At 47.3% G+C, this 21,913-nt stretch overlaps 8 protein-coding genes across 8 annotated transcripts; 4 read left to right on the top strand and 4 right to left on the bottom strand.

Moving 5' to 3' along the window:
* Nucleotides 1-165: 165 nt before the first annotated feature.
* Nucleotides 166-1,581, top strand: N7509_003685 (branched-chain amino acid aminotransferase, cytosolic; the record flags this gene model as incomplete). Its single annotated transcript, XM_056628322.1, has 4 exons — nt 166-394; nt 457-754; nt 813-1,511; nt 1,569-1,581. The coding sequence occupies 4 exons, from the start codon at nt 166-168 to the stop codon at nt 1,579-1,581; spliced, it is 1,239 nt and encodes a 412-aa protein (XP_056491056.1).
* Nucleotides 1,582-2,743: 1,162 nt separating this feature from the next.
* Nucleotides 2,744-4,564, top strand: N7509_003684 (sugar porter family MFS transporter; the record flags this gene model as incomplete). Its single annotated transcript, XM_056628321.1, has 6 exons — nt 2,744-2,999; nt 3,072-3,551; nt 3,610-3,734; nt 3,791-3,956; nt 4,033-4,139; nt 4,202-4,564. The coding sequence occupies 6 exons, from the start codon at nt 2,744-2,746 to the stop codon at nt 4,562-4,564; spliced, it is 1,497 nt and encodes a 498-aa protein (XP_056491055.1).
* Nucleotides 4,565-6,026: 1,462 nt separating this feature from the next.
* Nucleotides 6,027-7,378, bottom strand: N7509_003683 (uncharacterized protein; the record flags this gene model as incomplete). The annotated part of the gene is made up of 4 exons (XM_056628320.1): nt 6,027-6,418; nt 6,472-6,516; nt 6,570-6,930; nt 7,340-7,378. 4 exons carry the CDS (start codon nt 7,376-7,378, stop codon nt 6,027-6,029), a joined length of 837 nt encoding a protein of 278 aa, XP_056491054.1.
* Nucleotides 7,379-7,483: 105 nt separating this feature from the next.
* On the top strand, nt 7,484-8,297 carry N7509_003682 (uncharacterized protein; the record flags this gene model as incomplete). Its single annotated transcript, XM_056628319.1, has 3 exons — nt 7,484-7,783; nt 7,870-7,981; nt 8,065-8,297. The coding sequence occupies 3 exons, from the start codon at nt 7,484-7,486 to the stop codon at nt 8,295-8,297; spliced, it is 645 nt and encodes a 214-aa protein (XP_056491053.1).
* A 51-nt stretch (nt 8,298-8,348) lies between these two features.
* Nucleotides 8,349-9,139, bottom strand: N7509_003681 (uncharacterized protein; the record flags this gene model as incomplete). The annotated part of the gene is made up of 3 exons (XM_056628318.1): nt 9,084-9,139; nt 8,845-9,036; nt 8,349-8,357 (listed from the first exon to the last, which is right to left on the bottom strand). Exons 1-3 carry the CDS (start codon nt 9,129-9,131, stop codon nt 8,349-8,351), a joined length of 249 nt encoding a protein of 82 aa, XP_056491052.1. The 5' UTR covers nt 9,132-9,139.
* A 563-nt stretch (nt 9,140-9,702) lies between these two features.
* N7509_003680 (uncharacterized protein) lies at nt 9,703-10,176 on the bottom strand (the record flags this gene model as incomplete). Its single annotated transcript, XM_056628317.1, has 2 exons — nt 9,703-9,991; nt 10,052-10,176. The coding sequence occupies 2 exons, from the start codon at nt 10,174-10,176 to the stop codon at nt 9,703-9,705; spliced, it is 414 nt and encodes a 137-aa protein (XP_056491051.1).
* A 3,087-nt stretch (nt 10,177-13,263) lies between these two features.
* On the top strand, nt 13,264-15,187 carry N7509_003679 (GMC family oxidoreductase; the record flags this gene model as incomplete). Its single annotated transcript, XM_056628316.1, has 3 exons — nt 13,264-14,800; nt 14,853-15,016; nt 15,068-15,187. Coding segments are annotated over 3 exons (1,821 nt in total), but the record flags the coding sequence as incomplete, so codon positions are not given.
* A 5,507-nt stretch (nt 15,188-20,694) lies between these two features.
* On the bottom strand, nt 20,695-21,724 carry N7509_003678 (bZIP transcription factor; the record flags this gene model as incomplete). The annotated part of the gene is made up of 3 exons (XM_056628315.1): nt 20,695-20,847; nt 20,931-21,490; nt 21,562-21,724. 3 exons carry the CDS (start codon nt 21,722-21,724, stop codon nt 20,695-20,697), a joined length of 876 nt encoding a protein of 291 aa, XP_056491049.1.
* Nucleotides 21,725-21,913: the final 189 nt, after the last annotated feature.

Raw genomic sequence — 21,913 nt, 5'->3', positions numbered from 1 at the left:
CGTGGGCGGTGAAGCCTTGTCTGCCATTTCCCCATTTGGAACTTTCGGAGTGCAAGGTCCAACTCCGAAGTCGTGCGGAGTCATCGTTTAAAAACAGTCGGTTTTCCCTTCCCCTCCTCTGGAAAATCAATCATTGGCAGTGGGACTGACACTCATATCACAGAGATGAGATTATTCCAGCAATTGACCCGCCGTACGGCGTTGACCGGGCTCGCAAACCCTCGCCTGTCATCGCAGATCCCATCCACCCGCCTCTGGCAGCGCAACTTCGGCGCGACGGCTGCGGCGGCTCAGCAGGCTGCCCTGGATGCTTCGAAGCTGGAAATCACCAAGACAAGCACCCCAAAGGAGCTGACCCCTAACAATGAACTTGTCTTCGGCGCGACTTTCACTGGTACCTACCTCCTTTTGCGGCGGGACGCACTATAGCGATTTCTGACAGGGTTATTCTCTTAGACCACATGCTCTCGATCGAATGGACCGCTAAGGATGGCTGGCAAACTCCCCAAATCGTCCCTTACCAGAACCTCAGCCTGGACCCGTCCACATGTGTTTTCCACTACGCATTCGAGTGTTTCGAGGGAATGAAGGCCTATAAAGATAACAACGGAGGAACTCGTCTGTTCCGGCCGAACAAGAACATGGAGCGTCTGAACAAGTCCTCTGCACGTATCGCACTGCCGACATTTGATGGCGAGGCTCTGACCAAGCTGATTGGAGAGTTTGTCAAGCTGGACGACCGCTTCATCCCCAAGTAAGAAGCTCCTGATTCTGACCCTCCGGTCAAAAAAAAATGTAGCTAATTGCAATAGTGCCCGCGGCTACTCACTTTACCTGCGACCTACCATGATCGGTACACAAAAGACTCTCGGCGTTGGCCCTCCTGGCTCTGCTCTGCTTTTCGTGATTGCTAGCCCCGTCGGTCCTTACTACCCTACCGGCTTCAAGGCCATCTCTCTCGAGGCCACTGACTATGCTGTCCGTGCCTGGCCCGGTGGTGTCGGTGACAAGAAGCTCGGTGCCAACTATGCCCCCTGCATTCTCCCCCAGCTCGAGGCTGCGTCCCGCGGCTTCCAGCAGAACCTCTGGCTTTTCGGCGAGGAGGAGTATGTCACTGAAGTCGGTACTATGAACCTCTTCATCGCCATTAAGAACAAGGAGACCGGAAAGAAGGAGCTCATTACTGCTCCTCTGGATGGTACCATTCTGGAGGGTGTCACCAGAGACTCCGTTCTCACCCTGGCTCGTGAGCGTCTTATCCCCCAGGGCTGGGACATCTCTGAGCGCAAGATCCGCATGGCCGACGTTGCCCAGGCCGCCGAGGAGGGCCGCTTGATTGAGGTCTTCGGTGCCGGTACCGCCGCTATTGTCAGCCCTGTGCGGAACATCAGCTACCGCGGTAAGATGGTTGATTGCGGTCTGAAGGAGACCGAGGAAGCTGGTGAGATTGCTCTCCAGATGAAGAACTGGATCGAGGGTATCCAATACGGTGACGAGAACAACGACTGGAGGTATGCATATCTGCCACTTATTGCGACATGGAATTCAAATGCTAACCATCTTGATAGTGTCGTTATTTAATGTTGTTTCTTGGTATATTATGGCAAGGACGGGAAACGTCCTTTGGGTCACATACGTGTGACTCTGTTTAAGAGTCTTGGTTCTCTTCCCGCACACTTTTCGCATCTGACTTTCTGCATTGGCACTTCAAAAGCTGTTGGCCCTGTTTCTACATGTGAATTTGAAGCTCTCATTTCCTGCAACTCTTGTTGCGGGAGTTAATCTGGGTAACAAAATCTTTCGGTTATAAATTTCGTTTTGTTTTTCAAGAAATCATTAGAATTCGGTCAAAACAACATTGTTCTTATTGAGTAGTCATATGTTGATTTTCCATGCACCGTCTGTTCTAGCTCAGAAAGCGCGGGGAGGGATAGTGTGTTTCATCTATCGAGCACATATAGCCTGAACACGCAACCAAGTCAACAACCTTGGAACCACCCTGATCAGGTTCCTCCCACGCAACCCCTAATGCAAAAAATCACTGCCCACCCCCCAACCGGCCCAAGTCCGATGGTGGGGCCTCGTGAGGTCAGAGCAGACCCCGGACAACATTGCCTTGCTACAGTGAAGCTTTGATCGACACGCGACACGCGGGGGTTACCCTGGAAGAGGCAATTGACAGTGCGATCCCCTCGGGCTCCACTCCACATCCTCAATGCTTGACGATGCTTGGCTGTTCTTGGCCCGGATAATATCCAATGTCGCGAAAGGTAGCGGGTGTCTTGTGCCACCTGGAGTTCTTGATTTGGTCCTGATTAGCTGCCTTCGTTGTCCTCCCCCACATTCCCAGATCGACCCCCACGCATTTCGGTCTTGCGAGCAAAATACCTCATAGTCGGCCCGATTGCGAGGGGTGAATAGTGTAGTACTTATATCCGTCCGTCCAAGGCCCTGTGCCGGGTCGGAATACCTAGTTGATTTTGGTTCTACCTGTCTTACGCGTTGTCTGATATGGTTGACAAGACTGGGCTTAGTGGTCTCAAAGGAGCGCCACTTGTGGTAGCCATTACGACAGTATGTTCTGCTTCATTTCTGTAAGTTTGTTCTCTTCTATTCTGGCTCTCAGCCATACTGACTAACTACCACTTCCGCTGTCCCGATCAGTTCTCACATCATGTTGAGAATACTGGTCGCGGTATAGTGAGTGGTATATTCTAGCCTTTTTGGATATGATCAAGGAGTCATGTCCGGAGTGGTCATTTCGGAGTATTGGCTTGATGAGATGGGAAACCCAAGCACCGTGATGACCGGTACAATTACCGCGTTGTACGATGTTGGAGGTGTTTTTGGTGCGATTATTGCTGCCTTCACAGTTGAGAGCCTTGGCCGCAAGCGTGGGCTGATGGTTGGGGCTGCCCTGATCGTCATTGGATCTGTCTTAATGGGGGCATCCGTTGAGCGAGTGTTGATGATAGTCGGCCGAATTATAACTGGGTTGGGTTAGTCAAAATATCTTCAACATGATCGTATACGAGGCCACCCTATACTGACTTGATTCTCATGACAAATAGGCATTGGATTCTTGACCTCTGTTGCACCCGTTTACCAAAGTGAGATATGTCTACCTAGCCAGCGAGGTTGGCATCTTTGCTGTCAGTTGACAATGATGTTATTCGGTTTGATGTTGGCATATTGGATCAACTACGCATTCTATTTCCATCCAGGCGCTATACAGTGGCGATTCCCGCTCCTTTTTCAGGCTGTATTTGCCCTTTACGTTCTATTCATGACGCCATTTCTACCCGATACGCCTCGATGGTTGATGTTACATGAATCTACACCCGACCGAGGCACTGCAGTCCTGGCCAAGCTACGCAACAAGCCGGAACACGACCCTGTTGTACAGAAAGAGAAGTCGGATATTCTATCTGCGATAAATATTGAGTCCGAGGAGGAAGGAACCTGGAAGTCTTTATTTATGGATGGAGGGTGTGCTGCCAACAAGCGGTTCTTCCTGGCGCTTGGTATTCAATTTATGCAACAGACTTCAGGTAAACAATCTTGTTAAGGTCTGTGCCATTGCAACCACTGAAAATATCGCTTTTTTAGGAATCAACATTGTGAGCTACTATGCTCCCACACTATTCCAGGATAGCCTGGGTATGGACCAGGAACGAGCCTTGTTCGTGGGATGTTTCCTACAACTGTGGTATATCATCGCTTCCTTTTTAACAGTATGATATCTTTCTTCCCGAAGAAGGAACCTTGATCACAATCTGACAGCACGCAGTGGTATATGATTGACTCAGTTGGAAGACGTCGACTGTTCATTATCATGGCACTTGGAATGTGCATTGTGCTAGTCTGCGAAGCCATCACCGTGGCCATTGACAGCAAATCATCAGGCATCGCAGCCGTCTTCTTTGTTTTTGCTTTCGAAGCCTGTTTCACTTGGGGTGAGTCACATTCCGTCTTATCTTCAAAAACAGCAGTTATGCATGTGGACACACGAGCTAACGAGGCATTCCACAGGATGGATGGCCACGGTCTGGGTTTATCCCGCCGAGATTCTCCCGCTCAAGATTCGCTCCAAGGGCGCCGCACTAGCAGCAGCCGCAGATTTCCTTGGAAACTTCTTGGTAAACTCCTATTCTAAAAATTTTTCACATTAATTTATACTAATATTGTAACCATAACAAAGGTTGTCGAAATAACACCTCCCGCTCTTGAGAATATAGGCTACAAGACCTATATCATTTTTGCCGTCTTCAACATCGTTGCCGCTTTCATTGTCTATTGTTTCTACCCAGAGACGTCTTACCTAAACCTGGAGTCGGTCGATCTTATCTTTCTGCCGGATGAGGACCGGGACCAGGAGATCGAAGCGAAGCGCAATTTCTACCAGAAAGCTCTACAGTGGAATGTTGTTCCCAGGGCTCGAGTTGCAGTCGAAGAGGCCAAGGCAAGAAAGAAAGCCGGTCTTGCTGAGGCGTTGGGTGATATTGAGCCAGCTCAGGCTGACGCCAAGCTCCCTGGACCCACCCATGTTGAATATAAGGAATGAAATGTCTACGGCAAGGTCGAAGAATGAGTGGTATTCATCTCAGACTTCAAAGGTTATCTATGAGAGGTAGGATGCTCTATGACCAGGCAGTTCAAAGAATATTCTAAAGTATTCCATTAAGAAATTTGTCACTAGTCAGTTTAGTGTCCTCCTCTACTAGTTCGCTTCCACCGCTGGTTAGTAGAGTTGAACCCGTGGCCGATGGTTTGCTTAGTGAAAACGTTACATAGAAAAGCATTGTATCAATTCAAAAAGAACTCCAAGGTTATTTCAACATACAAATAATGAGACCTTTATGGTAACAAGTATCCGACAAAGCACAAAATGTGAAATAAGGTATAATCATAAAACCATAGAGGCACAAAATCACCACAGAAAAAAACACCGAGGGTAGTATATCCGCCCCATAACAAATTCGAAGGCAATGGTCTCAATTATTTCAACTCACTCCGGAGCTGATATTCCCACTTACAATTGTAACAAGTGCAACCCGCGAGAAAAAAGTGAAGGTATTCCCAATATTCAAGAAGTGTCTTTTGTATTTGGTCACAGTCAGGATCACTACATCTAAGATGCCATCGATAGGTCTCGGATTTAGCTTTCTCGCGCATTATAACTGAAAATTCATCTTCTTCGGTGTAGCCATGCAGAGTGAGTCTGCCAATTTGATCAGCAAGAACGTTGAACATATTCAAAGCTGATACCTGGGCTCGTAGAGGAAGGTTGTCAATAAACTCCACCACTTTGCCAATGACGTGAAGCGACTCTGTTATGCGTGTACATCTTTCAACAAAGCATAATCCTGTTTCCTCACTTGCTAGCTGTTTAAACTTTTCAAAGTCGTCGGCTATGTCATACATCGCCATTGTCATAACTTCACGCTTGAAACCGGCTTCAAACATCGGATGAGACCATTTGTGAAATGTGAGCACCGTGTCTGCTCTAACCTGGATAAAGTCTGAAGCATCGACTAATTCTTCAGACATGGCTATGGATTTCACCTAGAACGGATAAAATCTGCGTAGTGAAAATCTAACTTCGTACAAGAAAACTTGAGAATTTGGCTTTTGTAGTTTTGCTCGATTTGACTGCGAGGGGCAAATGTCGGTCTGATATATTGTAGCCCGAGGAGACTTGAGAATTTGGGCCCAATAAAGAAACTTGAATGTGAGATTAGATACTACTAAATTTGGATCTTTGTCATGTGCAATAATATAACATTCTAGCAGTCCACTGCGCAAGGAAAACCGCCACTAACAATGAAAACATCGAAAGAGTCACTCGATCAAACCTGTGACTTCTTTGAAGGTAGACCATGGAAGTAATACCCGCCACGGTTTTAAAACTGGCCTCAATGGAGACAAGCTGCCAAAATTGAGTATCAAAGAGCTGAAAGAACTGCACAAACCAAACCTGTCCTCGAACGGCTTGCGAGTACATCCCAATCTATTTTTTGACAGCATCATAATTTGATGGCTCGCCAGCTCTGCGCTAAGAACCCATTCCTATTCAACCCTCGCACATTTCTTCCATACGATACCTCCTTGGCACGCACAGGCAATCCGTTCAAAGAAATATCGCCGCACACATCACCTGGGTCTTCGATTTTGAACCCCACCGCCTCTTCTAGCGATATAATTTCAGTAAGGGATAACTGTAGGAAGGGTGCCGTTCCGTAAAGTAAAGGTCCCAGATTAACCCACGATCCCTCAGGTTGCAACAGCCGGTGAATTGTCTCGAGATAGGTCAAGAGATTTCGCGCAGTGTCAATGAAAAAGAGCGTTACAAGCACGTCATATTTTCCTTCTTCGCCATTGAACACCGTTGTGAAATCACCCTCAACCAATAATACTGCTAGTTCATTGATAGATGAGTCAGGAAAGGAAACAGATCGCTGCATATCGGACGTTGTGGCATGATGAGAGACCATTCATTCATTGTCACCTCAAAGACTGTTTTATTTAGAATATTGTTGGACACATGAGAAAAATTTGGGAGAACTCACCATCCAGCCGAGCAATCTCATGTGCTAGTCGCCCAACACCACCACCTGGAACCAAAACTTTTAGCGGCGCGTTGATTTCTCTATCCATACTATCCAACTGGCTTAGAAGACATGTGAATGATTCTTCACGTTCATTTTGCCCTTCCTCGGCCCAATCACGCACGAAATGCTTCATCGCTTGTGCAACGCTCGTTCGATCAGTTTTCTTGCCTTCGCGGATTTGATCCGTACTGAACTTATCCAGCTCAGCTTGCGATATCCCATAAAAATGCAAGCCTTCTTGTGCAAGCCTGTCATCTACATCGATTAGATGCTCCGCTGTGTTCAATTTATGGTTGTATTTGATAGTTGATTCAATTGTCTGTCTCCGTTAGCATACAGTCAATGGTGGTAGTGCGGTTGTACAGTTGATAGCGAAAACGGCTTCTACCCCCCCCAGACTGCTTTTATTCTCCCAGGCCCCACTGCCAAGTCCTTAGCGCAGATCATCTATTGATCGGGGTACACTAAGTTGAGGATTCGTGTGCCGTGCCCGTGTACGGTAATATACAGTAGCATTCGAAAACAGATTACCCCTTGCACACGCAATCTTTCTTTCCCAGTGCCCTACTCCGATTGCGCCAAACGCCAAACATCAAATAATGAGAGAAAGTCCCCATCATCTTTTCAGCATGTATTTCTGGCAGATAACCAAATTTACCGTAATTAAACTATCCCGGCACTGTTAGACCATTACCTTTCAGCAGATATCCTCTCGTGACGTCATTTACATCGTCTCCACGAACTGAAAGTTTCCCGTCGACCTTCATTGTGTCGTAACTTCACATCTACACATTAACCAATCAATCACAAGTGTCGCACAGTTTCTGTTCTCATCATACTTTTGTCCTCTGTATAAACAATCAGAAGACACCATGCCTCTCGCAAGTAAGCACAATCTGAATCTCGATGCTGCCGACCCATCCGACGCCGAAGCTATTGGGAATCTTTTTTTTGCTGGCTTTCACGATCATCCCTACTTCCGCAAAATGATGCCAGATACATCTCAGGCTCGCAAATGCTGGACAGATCATATAATATACTGTCTTCAAGATCCTTACACTATTGTGCTTAAAGTGACTGACTCTGACGTCAACAAGATCGTCAGCATGGGACTCTGGCTAAAGCCCAAGAAGGAAGAGGATCGGCATCAACCAGGGTATGAGGAAGGGCGAGTAAGTCTACTCACTATTTGTATTATTATATACTATCACCTGAATCTCGTGGGTCTTGCCCCTTCTCTGAATCGGAGTATTAACAGATTAAGTATACAAACGATTTTATGGCCTGCTGTGACGAAGAAACTGCCACCGCTCTATTTGGAGCATTCGAAAAGAACAGGGAAGATTTCATGAATGATCGCCCCCACTATTGTATGTACAAACCCTTTTGTAGAAGTTGCTTCTAACTTTTAACAACTGTGCTGATTTGTAAGACATGGAGTTATTGTGTACAGCCGAGGCTTACAAAGGACAAGGGGCCGGAAGTCTCATCTTGCAACACGGCTGTGAACTAGCCGACAAGGATAAACTAGAATGTTATATTGATTCGAGCCCTCGAGGTAAACGGGTTTATGAGAAGTTTGGTTTTGTGTTCACCAAGTATGTACCACTACCTATGCACTATAAGTATCACTTTGGAGTGAGAAGACCGCAGACGGATGCAGATGAAAGTTCTTCCCAGGCTTAATATCTGCAAGTCAAAGGCTGGAAGAGAGAGATTTTGCGCGAAAAAGTATCTCTAATCGGGCTGAAATCGATCATTGAAAAAGAGCGGGCTACTATACATATACCAACAGAAAGGTGCATTACTGCAATATACCACTTGATTGTACCAGCAGTTATTTTGGTGATGTAAGAGATACACCAAAAAGAACGGTGGGGACTTTCTCTGACCGAATTCAGTTAAGCGCATCTTAATTGCGGGAAATAAAGAAAGACTGTGCAAGGGGTAATCTGTTTTCGAATTATACTGTATCTACTGTATAATATTACACTTTTCGCTCTGAATTTCAAATGATAAAGTTTTATCGTTGTGATATTAATTAAGCGGAATTTTACGGTGGCCCTCAGATTGGTACGGCCTGGCCAATATAAGATCCGCGCTAGTCCTTGGCAGTGCCCGGGAAAAGAAAAGCTGTCATCAGGGTAGAAGCCGTTTTCACTATCGACTGTATGAAACAAACCTTTCGTTGGCTCTTTGAAACTTTTTTGTAAAGAGAGCGCCATCGTTGGACTTCTTCAAGATGTCGCTCTTTGTATTGGCGGTATCCGTACAATGCAGTCAACAGCCGTTGTCGCGGATGGTTTCCATCCCACACCTGGCTTTCACGATCGAGCCGTGCTTGCAACCGCGTATACTCTTCTTCATGTCTCAGATCTCGAGTATCGGCATTCGTAATAATTTCGACAAATTTTGGTATGGCGTCCTATATTTTCTTAGCTACTTTTAATGTTTGTTTAGAAAGTTTCTCACCTTGGAAATGGGGGCGATTGATTCGCTCAATTCGACCGAGGCTAGCATGAACAGCACTGATAGAAAAATGCTAGACTTCATCTTGCTTGAAATTTAAATACAAGATAGACTCTCGCTTGTATTGGTTTAGAGACTCTTGGCTTCCCCGGGGTCCTCACGCCAAGAGGGTTCAGGGTCTCGCCAAGAGCGGAGCATCAGTCTTCCTCGCAGTTTCTTCGTTATGAGTTGCGGGAATTGAAAATTCCTTAGGCTGAGGGTCTGGTAATTATAATTTAGGAGATGCTACTCTCTTCTCACCATGTCGATGAAAGAGTCGAAGGACGGGGATTCCATCCTCGCATCGATGACTGGATTGTCAGTTTCGAATACTAGATTGCCTATGTTATGAGAATTCTTAAAGTGTTTTATATTTAGTCTAAAATTAGGAGGCGTATCTGAAAGCAAATTTTGAATTATTCAAATTATGTACTATCCGATATGACCGACAATGACTCTCTGTCGCCGAATGTTAAACATTGAAATCAATTGCTTCACAGGCATTGTGACGCCCTGACAGTACATGAGGTTTGGCGAGACTAGACAAATCCAAAGGCTCAACAAGAATATGATTCGGTCTCGATTAGACAAAGAGTGCGGCAGCACCAACTGCGAGACCGAAGACGGGGATCAAGTTGGCGCCCACCATACCAGCAGCTCCAGTTTCCGCCGCATCAGAGGCGGAAGCGGTTGACGAGCTATCTGTGCCAGTCTCTGCTGGGCCATCGCAGTGCCAATGATCACCATGAGGCTGGCATCCCACTGACTCGGTCGGACTGGGGGCAGTTGGGGTGACACTTGTTGTGGTTTCCTCACTGGAGGATGTGGATGCGGATGTAGTTGCTGTTGCCAGTGCGGGACCGTCGCAGTGCCTACCAGTATTATAAGCAAAATGAAAGAGAAAGCTTGGAAGGGGAAAAATTCAGTCTTACCAGTGATTCCCGTGCGGTTCACAGCCAACCGAAGCGGTAGGAGAAGGGCCTGGGTCTTCAGTTGTAGTTGTCTGAGCAATGGCGCCCGAGGCCAGGGCAATCATGGCAAGAAGAGTGAATTTCATAGTGGCAATTTTTCAAAGATATTTATCGTGATGAATCGGAATGCTCTGATGCGGCCAGGGCTTCCGATTTTATATGCTTCCCAGACGACTTCATTTCCGATCCGTTCATAGACCCGAATGTGCCAAGTAGGGTCAACTACTTGGCGTCCTCGGACCTCATCCTACTTATGTTGATATTGTCCCTTTGATATAATTTAGTTTGACAGAAATGAGGAGATCAAAGTCTCAAATGTGATTGCCCGCTGCTTTAACGCATGCTTCATATGCGATATTTCAATAACTTGTCCCAAGGTCATGATCGTTCATTAGGCCGAGACGAGTTGTCACATACAATTCGGAATATGCCGCTGCCCAGGAGTATTGAGAACCTTGGGGACGTTTGTTATGTCTCCTGTGCTTGGATCTAAATATCTTTAGCTGGGTTCTGACCTTGGCATGGCCCGCCAAGTAGACGGTCTATCTTGGCTCTTAGATCAATATGTCATTGGTATTGAAAAACGAAAAAGATGATTGAAAACATCGAGATATGTTTCGGTGGAGACATGGTTGTGATATCTAGGATTGAGTAAATACCTAAGTAGATTCGACTTAAATAAAAAGAAGAAGATACCCATTGGGCTTGCTTCTGTTTTGCGAATAGTTGGTACTTGACGAGGCCGATCATAGGACTTTTGAACGAAGACAGAAAGCGGAGAATCTAGTAAGGAATTAGAAACCTTTAATTCTCAACCTGAAGGCATTGATAACTGACCTTCTGGCACAAAAAGTTGATTTATGATACCCCAAGGATTTTAAAAGTACACTAGGATATGGTTTCTCTCGATTATGAGGAATACGCATGATTCCAAAAACTCGAAAAGCCTTGTTCATCAATTGAAGCCTCTGATTTCTTTCGGGAAATTATGCGCCAGTTAAGAGGACCCAATGACCCAATTGAGCGATGGGAAGAAGATGAAGAGGGCCCGATTTTATGCCAGGAACAATTTGAAGCTCAAGCCCCCCCCCCCGGGGGGGGGGGGCGGTTGAACTTCCTGCTGGTACTAATAGTATATTCTACTAATACATATATATGAGTTCTACCTACTAGTAACAGTGGGGAAGAGTATATAATATCTACTACTACTACTACTAGTAGAAATGTGATTGCGATGAATTCTCAAGATTGATGCACCTGGGAAATTCATAGAAAATGATACTCTTACTGGATAACAAGCATTCATTGCCGCAATAGTTACATTAATTTTACGCAAGTCGTCAGTGCTACTACTTTAAACTGGCACTCCTTCTAACTCCATCAGAAAAGGTCCATAGATGCCAGAGCCCAGTATCTGCCATGGCCATGAATGAATCTCAAGCTTCTGGTGCGTTTTATCCATCATACAATGACAATTTATAGGACCAGTGAAAGTCGATGCTCGTAGTAGCAGCCCTCATAATCATGCCTTCCTAGAAAATACCTACGGTTAAATTAAATCAACACGAAAGGCTATTCTCGTATATGCATGCACGCCCTACCGCTATAAATAGACAGGGTGTACTCACATGTATCCATGAGCCTCGAATTGATCAGTTTATTGGAAGCTCACGTAAGATGGTTCACTAATATTCGTGATATCGACATGAAAAATCTTATAGTGTTGCCATTATAGCATAGAGTAGATAACTGATCAATGGTTTCATCTCGACGAAAGAAGCTAGCCTTGGCAGATTTAAATTCGTATCATGTCATCTTCGCACGAGAGAGAGAGGAATGGCCGCTATCCGATGAATCTCCGAGCTGTTGATACCTCTATTTTGGGACCTCCACGAGGGGAAAACGCCCGAGAGGGGGAAAATGATAATATGTCTAGAACGTAGGCACCTAAGAAGCTCAATTTCAACAATGCCGAGTTCCGAATTTGACATATGAATATTGGGAAACATCATGATGTCAGCAGAGGCCGAAAAAAGCACGAGGGACGGGTTCTAGGCAAAAAGCTAATCTGCATCTTGATTCTGTCAGACGTATATTTCATGTCCATCACTTGGGCCAGATGTTTGATTCTCGGGCCGACCGTGGACAAATGCATGAGCCTGTGGGAGAGCCGGGCGCAATGCCGATCTACCGCCGAGAAAATTCCGCGAGCCCCCGTAGTACAACCTTGAAAAGGCAAGGATTTGACTTTGTCGATATTTACACAGTGACGTCTCTCTAGATGCCAAACCTCACAATGACGTGAGGATTGCCATTCCCTCAGATCGGAGAGTAGATGCTACATTCAAAAGCTGTTTCGATAGATAGATCTTAACGAATTTATCCGGCTGACATCCGAAAATCGCGGTGAACTGCAGGGCTAATATATTCCCCATGCTCTTAGTAAGCGAATTTCCAAGGGTTAGACTTACCTTTGAAGGCGTCGTCGCTAAAGCAGATAAGAAATTATCCGCATAATGATGAACTGGCACCTAAAAATAAATATCAAGGCAAAAGAAGACAAAAACAACCATGAAAGAAGCATGCCAAGAGATTGGAATTACTGGTTCCCCTACGATTCCTTACCCTGACAGTAGTTTTGAGAGCCGATGGTCATTGCATAGCAGGCCCAAAAAAATAGCACGTTTAAAAATTTCAAGGTATGACTGGGCGCTAGAACGGTTCATGGATTCATCCTAATCCCAAGCTTAGCAATGGGAACTACAGTGAAGAGGGAATTATGTTATTGGCCCCGGTGTTAGCAGTGAGGGGAGATGGTACTTTACTTCCCCTCATGAGGGGTAAGAATAAGCAGCCTCCTGCACTGCAGTGGTCACCGGAAGCATCCAAAACAAACGCACCACAAACGCACTGCAAAAATACCAATATTCACAGCGGTCTTTACTCGGCGACAGGATGTCATCTCGGATACCGGCAGCGACACAGACTCGGCCTGTTCGACGGCGCAGAGATATATCTCAAGTCCGAGTCTGCGAACTGAATATAAAGCAAACCAACTGTCGCATCAATCAACTGTCGCATCAATCTCTGTTTTCCACCCTCGATCTCTCAAGAATATTCAGCAAGAACACTCAACTTCAACTTAGCTCCATCGATAAATCCGCCTTTTAACAATGGCATTTGTTTCAAACGGCTCTGAGTACGACTTCATCGTCGTGGGCGGCGGCACGGCCGGGAATGCTGTTGCAGGCCGTCTGGCTGAAAACCCAAACGTCCGAATTTTGGTCGTTGAAGCCGGTATTCCCAACCCAGACCAGATCGACGAAATCACTACTCCTGCGAAAGCTTTCAACTTGCGCGGAAGTAAATACGACTGGGCCTACAAAACCACGATGATCAAACGTGATGACTACGAGCGTGTGGAAAAGCCCAACACCCGTGGAAAAGCTCTTGGTGGCAGCTCCTGCGCTAATTATTTTACCTGGATTCCTGGATCAAAGCCCACGTTTGACGACTGGGAAGCTTTTGGTGGTCCCGATTGGACTTGGAACAGCTGCGTGGACTATCTGCGCAAGTGTGCAACGTATCACGACGATGAAAAACTCTATCCTACCGAGTTGACCAAGGTTGGATCTGGAGGCCCTGTGAATATTTCTCATGCGGAATTGGTCCCAGAGATGAAGCCTTTTCGCGATGCCCTCACTCAAGCGTGGGTTTCTAAGGGCCAGCCTCTTACCGAAGATATCTACTCCGGCGAAATGAAAGGTCTCACACACTGTATGGATACCATCTACCAGGGCCAGCGCCAGGGTAGCTTTCTATATTTGAAAAACAAGCCCAACGTGACGATTCTTTACGGAGTTCAGTCAAAGTGCTTGATTATCAATCCTGCTACAAAGATCTGCTCTGGTGTCACTGTGACCAGCCAGGAATTTAGCACTGAAATCAGTGTCTATGCGAGCCGAGAGGTTATCCTGTCTCAGGGTGTCTTCGAGACCCCTAAGCTTCTGATGCTTAGTGGTATTGGTCCCATCAAAGAACTGGCCAAGCACGAAATCAAGCCCGTTTTGGATTCTCCTCACGTTGGTCAGCATCTACTCGATCACCCGATTGTTCCCTTTGTATTGCAGATCAAGGATGGCTTCGGCCTTGACGATCACATACTTCGCCCCGGTCCTCTCAACGACGCAACAATTGCCAGCTACAACCGTGATAAGACAGGACCTCTCAGCTCTGGCCTTTTGGAGCTTGTTGGATTCCCACGTATTGATGAGCGACTTGAGAAATCTCCTGCTTACCGGGAGGCAAAGGCTGCGAATGGCGGTTTGGATCCATTCGGACCAGCAGGCCAGCCTCATTTCGAGCTTGATTTTGTTGGGATGTTCAGCACTGCTTTCCAGTGGCATTATCCAGTTCCCGAGAAGGGAAACTACATGACTGTTATCGTGGATCTACTACGACCTCTTTCTGAGGGTGAAGTAACCCTGAATAGCAACAACTCGCAGGTGCAGCCCAACATCAACCTCAACTTCTTCGGCAATGATTTGGATATTCTGGCCATGCGCGAAGGTGTTCGCTGGAGCTATGATGTACTCACCAATGGAGTCGGCTTCAAGGATCTTGTCATTGGGGAGTATCCTTGGAAAATGCCCCTTCAGTCTGACGAAGAGATGAAGAGAGCTGTTCTGGATCGCAGTCAGACTGGATTCCGTGAGTGATGGAGCCTTTTTGTTGATTTCTATATGTGCTAATATGCTTCTAGACCCATGCGGTACTGCACGCCTCTCGAAGAATATTAATCAAGGCGTGGTTGACTCGAAGCTCCGCGTTCATGGAATAAGCAACTTGCGGATTGCGGATGCCTCTGTGATCCCTGTTATTCCTGATTGTCGAATCCAAAATTCGGTCTACATGATCGGCGAGAAGGTTTGTCGTCGCCCTTACAGTATTTTGAAGCAAAACTAACGAATCGTCTAGGCGGCTGATATGATCAAGTTTGCCCACAAGGATCTATACGAGACCCAGAACATCCCTTACTTCTCCCTGCCAAGCTTTAAGCTCCGGAAACGACTATTTTGGAATTATATGTCTGCGAAATGTAAATTGCTATTTAGTTCATGAATATTGAATACAAGATATATCCTCAAACAAGCCTGGAGCGCTCAAGTAGTGATATCATCTGAGTCCATGTCCCTTCCCCCCGAGATATGGGAGCTCTCCACAGCACCGAGCTGCTAAAAAAGCACAAAGGAGACATGGTTGTCGTGCTGCAGTAAGATCTTTGATCATTTGTTCGGATCCCGAGGTAGTTGAAGATTGTGATCATTATGGATTGGAGTGGCCACGTATCATTTAATTTTTCGTATCATATAAGGCAGTTTTAGAAAGTCATTTCATCTGAATAGGCGATGGCATCAGACCATACTAAATCTGGGATAATAATAATGATCCTGTTTAGGAAGGCGCCTAAAGCAAAGATTGACTCCGACTGAGCCAAAGACCCGTCGCAGCAAGTACATAGACATTTGGGACTACTGTTAGTAAATCTCACGCTCTGATTTACCGACTCGGCTCCGGGAAACCCGGTACTAGTTTAATATATTTCTCGTCGAATTGATGGTACTTTTTTCGCATCTAGAGGTTAGGGCTGTGTATGCCACAGAATAGCTGCCAGGCGCAGACCCGGAGAAATTACAGCCGCAACGCATGCTCATTGATCGGAAAATTGATAACAATGGACGCCTGATATCTCAGCCTTATTCTAAATGAGAATAGCTACGGTCGCAGTTGCATAATACTACCAGGTAGCAACAGAGTCATGAATATGACGTATATACCGCGTCGTCGTCCAGCAGTCTGATTTGAAATCATGATCGCAAACCAGAGATCAGATGGGCGTTAATCGTAAATGTTCCTACAGATTCCCTGGAAACTTTGGAATGGGAGAGTAACTCGAAGAGCTATCTGAGGTGAAGGCAGCCGCAATTACAAACCAAGTCTCTATTGACATTACTGCCTGATTATTGACGTAGGTGGACGGTATTACTGTTATGTTTAAGACAAGGTAGGCTTCCTTTAGAGATACGATTGGATATGGCATACGCCAAAATGCAAATGTAGAATATCAAAGAAAGTAAAATTAAGTAAGGCAACCAGTGACCCAGCCCCTTCTATTCGGGATCTGTAGGGATTTGACTGCCCGCGCCTGACCTCGGCGACGCCGATAGCAGCGACGCATCTTATACTTTTGTCCAACTTCCATTGGATTTCACGACAGCTTGTGCATGTCTGTACCTGTTCTTTGAAGTTTCGAGCAAATTTTAATTGCATAATAACGGGGGACCATCCCTGTCCCTCTCATCGAGACCGACAGCCATGCCACTGATGTGATTCTTTGTCGGTCTTTTTGGTCCCCGAAAAAGCTGGTGTAGCATTCTCGCCACAAAGACCCTACTGTTTGGTGCATGAATCGTCTGGCAGGACGCAAGCCACCCAACTAGATTGAATTACTTATTGCAAAGCATAGCCAAATGTGATCCCTTTGCTGCATTTTTTGATTGGCCGTATTGGAAATCCATGGGATCGGGATCTCAGACTGTGTAACCTGCGCAAATCACATGGACATTTTCGAATAACTGAGGTTTGTGCCTATATTGTTTTATTCCGTGCCCAGGTGTATAGATTCATTTTAGATCAAATTCATTTTAAACTCGAAAGTACTATACTGTAGAGTTTGTAATTACCATACACACATACGCAGTATGTATGGAGCATGGTAAAGATCCGTTCCTGGATAGGAAAAATGGACCCGGTTTCACATGGCGACTGCCGATCGAGTAATTTACTTGCTGCAATATTCAAATTCCTTTTTTGAATGTGAAAGTGGGTTTCAAGGTATCATACCGCTACGCAGGCGGGCAACAAAGAAAGTGAAAGAACACAAAATGGCCCCAGAAGAAGTAGATTATAGTCGGGCACGCCCGCGAGAGAGAAACAAGTTTGGGGCCAATTTAATTGCAGAGTAGGACACTAGCCAGCTATGGTAATGATAGTTACTGACAAAAAATCTCCGTAGTCACGAGAGGTCATCTCGGTGGAGAAATCCGTTGTAGGCCTCTGTGGGAGCATGTTTTCTTTGCAGTTCTGGAACTGGCCCCAGCATTAGTGTCGAGTACTACTGTATTGACACAGACATCGAGCGGTCCATGCCGCATGTTCTCCATGAATCATGATTCATCATCGAGTACCCTCTGGCCGGTGGGGCAACTTAATTTGACTCAGTCGCAAAGTGCTTAATCTGATTGAAGGATTCCTCAACGTTTCGGTCTCCTTCCGATTCCCGTGGCCGTTTGCTTCCCGTACAATGCCATCTGACTGGTCCCAGGAAATAGGATGGCCCCGCGCTCTACCTCCCCCCCTTTTTTTGCCTCCCTTTTTTAACTCGAAACTATACCTATCGCGGTGGGATCATCTCACACAGCCTTGTCATGTAGATTCGTCACAAACCCGGAACTTCGGATTCTTCTTGTGCCGACCCCTGGCCCTGCTCGAACAGCTTCGATGGACTGGCCTGAGCTGAAGCTGGCCTAATCTGTTTTCTTTCCTTTGACGTGACGCAGGTGCTGCTCCACTTGTGATCGTCAATGTTTCGAACTCTGTTCCTTCATACGGAGTACGCAGTTAAAAGATATCTCCCCAGTCTGCCCTGCGCTAGTTTTCATTGGTACTGGTATTGGGCTGGGGGAGAAATGTGTGAAGCGGATCCGCATCTAGGGGTGGATAGAAGCTCTCAACGCCAAGCAAAGATTCAAATTATGAACGACCAATCTTCACGCGAGTGAGAAGCCCTCATGTACGGAATATGGAGTAGATATCCCAACTGTCTGGGTATGAGCCGCACAAAAACCCACAGTGTACAGAGGATTGAATGGTCTTCCCGGGATATGAAAATAGATGCTTCGTACATATGTAGAACCATCTCGGTAAGAATGACCACAATGTACATCGCTGGTACACACGATAAGGTTAGCGCGGGTGAATCGTCGCTCTCCACCAGAGGCTGTACAGAGCACAACGCCTGCAGAACTGGGCACCGACAGAGTGGCACCTCGCGAATGAATATCATTCTGCCCTGTTGAAAGCCTCAGCAAGCGAGTGCCGAAACTAACTTGCGTCTAGTACAATTGGGGTGTGGGTATCGACGGGCAGAGCCAATCCTGCACGCTAACCATAACTAGAAAAAGGAGGCATCCCCAAACGTGCATGATGGCAAAACTGGGTTCCAGGTGAGGATCCAGTCAAGGGGCAGTCTTTTAGCCCTTTGGCCACGAACTACTGCCCCAATCTAGCCGTCGACCCAGGGACCCCAGAGACATGGCCAGCACCAGGAGGCTTTACGAGCCCGTAGTCACAAAGTGTCATAACACGCACCTCAGCCCTGACGAGCCAAACCTCCTTGGGACAGTGGACTTCTCACGGCCGAATTCATCGGCGGAGCGGACGGAACTAGACCGAGTCTATACAGCGGGACCCTCAGTGGTCCTATCAACCCCATTCTCATTCCCATCATCCCCATTCCCATTCCTATCCCTGGGTAGCCGAAAAATCCCCCCAATTTACCACAGAAATGGCATCGCATCATTATCCCCAGCCCGGGCTGCGATCCCAGCTCCGCGCTCTGGATGGACGCACCGACCACCAACTCCACCGGGGTTCGCTTTCGCTTTTATCGCCCAGAATACGCGGCGACTGCCTAGCGGCCGCCCTATGGCGGGCACCAGCGAACGAGATCCAAAGAAAGGCGGCTCTTCGCTCAGGGTGACTTGGACCCTCCGGAACATCGCCAATCCGACGACATTTCGTGCCGAGTTGGTAACCAAAGGGTGTTAGCCATGGTGGATGGATGGATAGATGTGAGTGCAGGTGCAGACGCCCGGCAGCATCCCACTAGGAGAGGGGGTTTCCCCCCAATCCAGACCCAGGAGGCGCAGCACGTTGTCGCCTCTAGTTAAATACGATTTGATGCCTTTCAGGCAGGTGCTAAATGTTAGATGACAGGACTAACGCCTGTTGTGACCCGGCAGTGTGGCCAGCAGTCTAGGGGGGAGGGGGTTCTGGCGAAGATTGCATCATTTGATCATAGTTTTCGGGTTTTGTGTCCTTGTGGCCGAAAATTCCGAAGGGGATAAGGAGGCAAGGGTAATTAATGGCCCCCAGAAACCGACCACCTGGAGATCACCATATTGCGGTGCTACGAAGTACGGAGTAGAAAAGAAAGTGATAAAATGTGGATGATGCAGTGTCGGGAGATTCTGCAATGACCAGCGAATCCCAGTGGTTTGGGAGGAGTCCTGCCGACCACATGGCTTTTTGACCTTGTATTTTTGCCCACGAGCGCAACCAAACAGTTGAATCTCCGATATCTAAACTTTTTGGCTGGACTGGTCACATTCTAGACCTTTATCTGCATGCCTATGTACACTTGGATCTACCGAGATACAGGTTAAGACAAAGTAAACTATGTACACGGTGGACTGGGTGTGATTTGCATTTACGCAGCCTGCTCCGCACTTGTAGACAGCGGGGCCAAAAGCAAAGGTACTAAAGGGGCTGCAGAGTCAAGCTGGGGGGAATGGGTCGATCAGTATTCAGTATCCAGTATACCGGTTCAAGAAGAACCTAGCACATTAGCAACAACAGGATAATGATTATCGTATGCACTCAAAAGACCCAGATCAGCGTTGTTTCATCACTGTTACGGCGTTTTCATGCGGGCACCCAATCGTGCTATCTGCTTGGTCGATCGACGGGGGAGTACGGAGTACCTATAGGCATTAGGTACATATATGCGCCTAGGGCCACCCAAGGCTCTGGGGGCCGGTGGCTTTGCGTGACGCCGGGACGCCTTAAAATACCGCAGCTTTCTCCTGTGTTTGGGTTTACCAAGTGGATCTGAATTTGGGGGCCAAGCGGAGTTCAAGTCCTTAGCTTGACAGCCAATCGTGATTGGAGATCGAAACGTTATTGACTGGACCCAGCCGTTCGAAATTAGACTGGATGTCTCGAAAGAAACCGGTGACAGGGTCATTTGTTCAGAAAAAAGAGGAGGTTCTGCATTTGTCATATCTAGTTGACCAATATTGCCCATAATTTCCGTACCAAAATCAAAATCATGCCGGTCTTTCTAGACGGCTGATTATTCCCTTTCCCGCCCCAACACCAGGCTTGTACCAAAACACGATCATAAAGACATCAATATAGAATGACTAGGAAGCTGCAATAAAACGCCCAAGATGATGCTCGCTCGTCACACATGTCCCGGAATAGGGCTCGACATAATACAAAGGGAAGAATGAAAAAAGCCCCGTACTTCGAAAAGTGGGGGTCCGAATGGAAAATTGGAGACCGTAGAAAACGTGGCGGCCAAATCCGTCCCACTCCAGACACTGAAGATCAACCCAGCCTTTGAAGGCCAGATGAGTAGACCCCTGCAAGGAAAAGCGGGTAATGTCATTGCTCCTGAGATTTGGGAGCGGTCGGAATCGGGAGTTGACGCGTCGTCTGGCCCCCACAGGCCGGCCACTGCTGATGCATGCCTGACAGTTCTATGGCCGCAGATCGTACTCAAACAGACCTGGCATAGACCGTGGCGAACAGGGTGGGGATTCTGGCGTGGGAGGAAATGCGAAGATAGAGGCTTCTGGAGAAGTCGAAGCCGTGCGCTGGTCATCCGTGTAGGCGTAGGAAAGCGAAGGCATCTACAAGCAAACCAGAAAAAGACAAGGTTAGCCCACTGCCGTTGTGATGCCAATGAAAAAGAAATTCAGCGAGGAAAATGTACCGGAAGACCGGGCTCTGCCTGTGGAGGTTGTGCGCAGAGATCAATGCCTGCCATCGAGGCGTAGCTCATGCTGAATGGACTGATCATCTCCTCCTCGTAGACCTGTTTTCGGCCAATGCCCATCGCAGTTCCAGGGATCATGGGAACCACGGAGCTGACTGGTTCGCCATAGTCGGCCGCAAATGACATTTCGTTGTATGTGGTGGGAACATTATGGTAGAGAGGAAGCTGAGAATAAGGTTGTCGGTAGGTGTCGTACGTTGGAATCGGGGGATATGAGAAGACTGGAGGCGGAGAAGCGGAGAGTTGTCGAGTACATTGCTGAGCAAACATGGTGCGCTCATCAGGAGCGCTGTAATACTCGTAGGACGCTTGTCGTTCCTGAACTGGGGCGCGCGATGGGTGCTGCGTTTTCACATCTCCTGATTTGCTGCCGCGCTGCTTGGGGCGGGATTTGTTGGTGGCCTTTGGAAGTACAGGCTCTGCATGAGACTGCTCCGGGGATGCCGAAGAAGCAGCACGTCTCTCCAGATCCTCGAGACGGCGCTTGAGTTTCTTGCCTGCGAATGTAGGCGTTAGTATAGTTCTTGAGGGAAGATGGCGAGTGCGCAAAGTGAATGAGGGAACTTACGATAGTTGCGTTGTGCGATGCGATTTTGGATGCGACGGCGCTCTGCAAGATCCGAGATCTTTGTCCAGTCCTCGTTAGGGTTTGCGTTGGGACTGAAAGCGCTGCTGTTGCTGTGGTTGGAAGAACGGGAGCCCGAACGGGCGTCGTAGGTAGTGCGATGCATGGCTGGATGTGTGAAAGAGACAGGCTACCAAAAAGGTAGATATGATGATTAACAAGACCCTGGACGATCACAAATGAGGGGAGGGGCGGCGTTTAGATTGATTATATACTCGGACTCGGAGATGGGGCTCTCTAAGCCCGTATGTCTGGGTAGATCAGCTCCTCGGGCCTTGCAGATTGCTAAGCCCCG

This window comes from Penicillium cosmopolitanum, assembly GCF_028827165.1.
Source record: "Penicillium cosmopolitanum strain IBT 29677 chromosome Unknown utg000005l:1.0-4006212.0:1.0-4009387.0, whole genome shotgun sequence".
Taxonomy (NCBI): domain Eukaryota; kingdom Fungi; phylum Ascomycota; class Eurotiomycetes; order Eurotiales; family Aspergillaceae; genus Penicillium; species Penicillium cosmopolitanum.
This window is presented reverse-complemented; position numbering and strand designations above follow the sequence as displayed.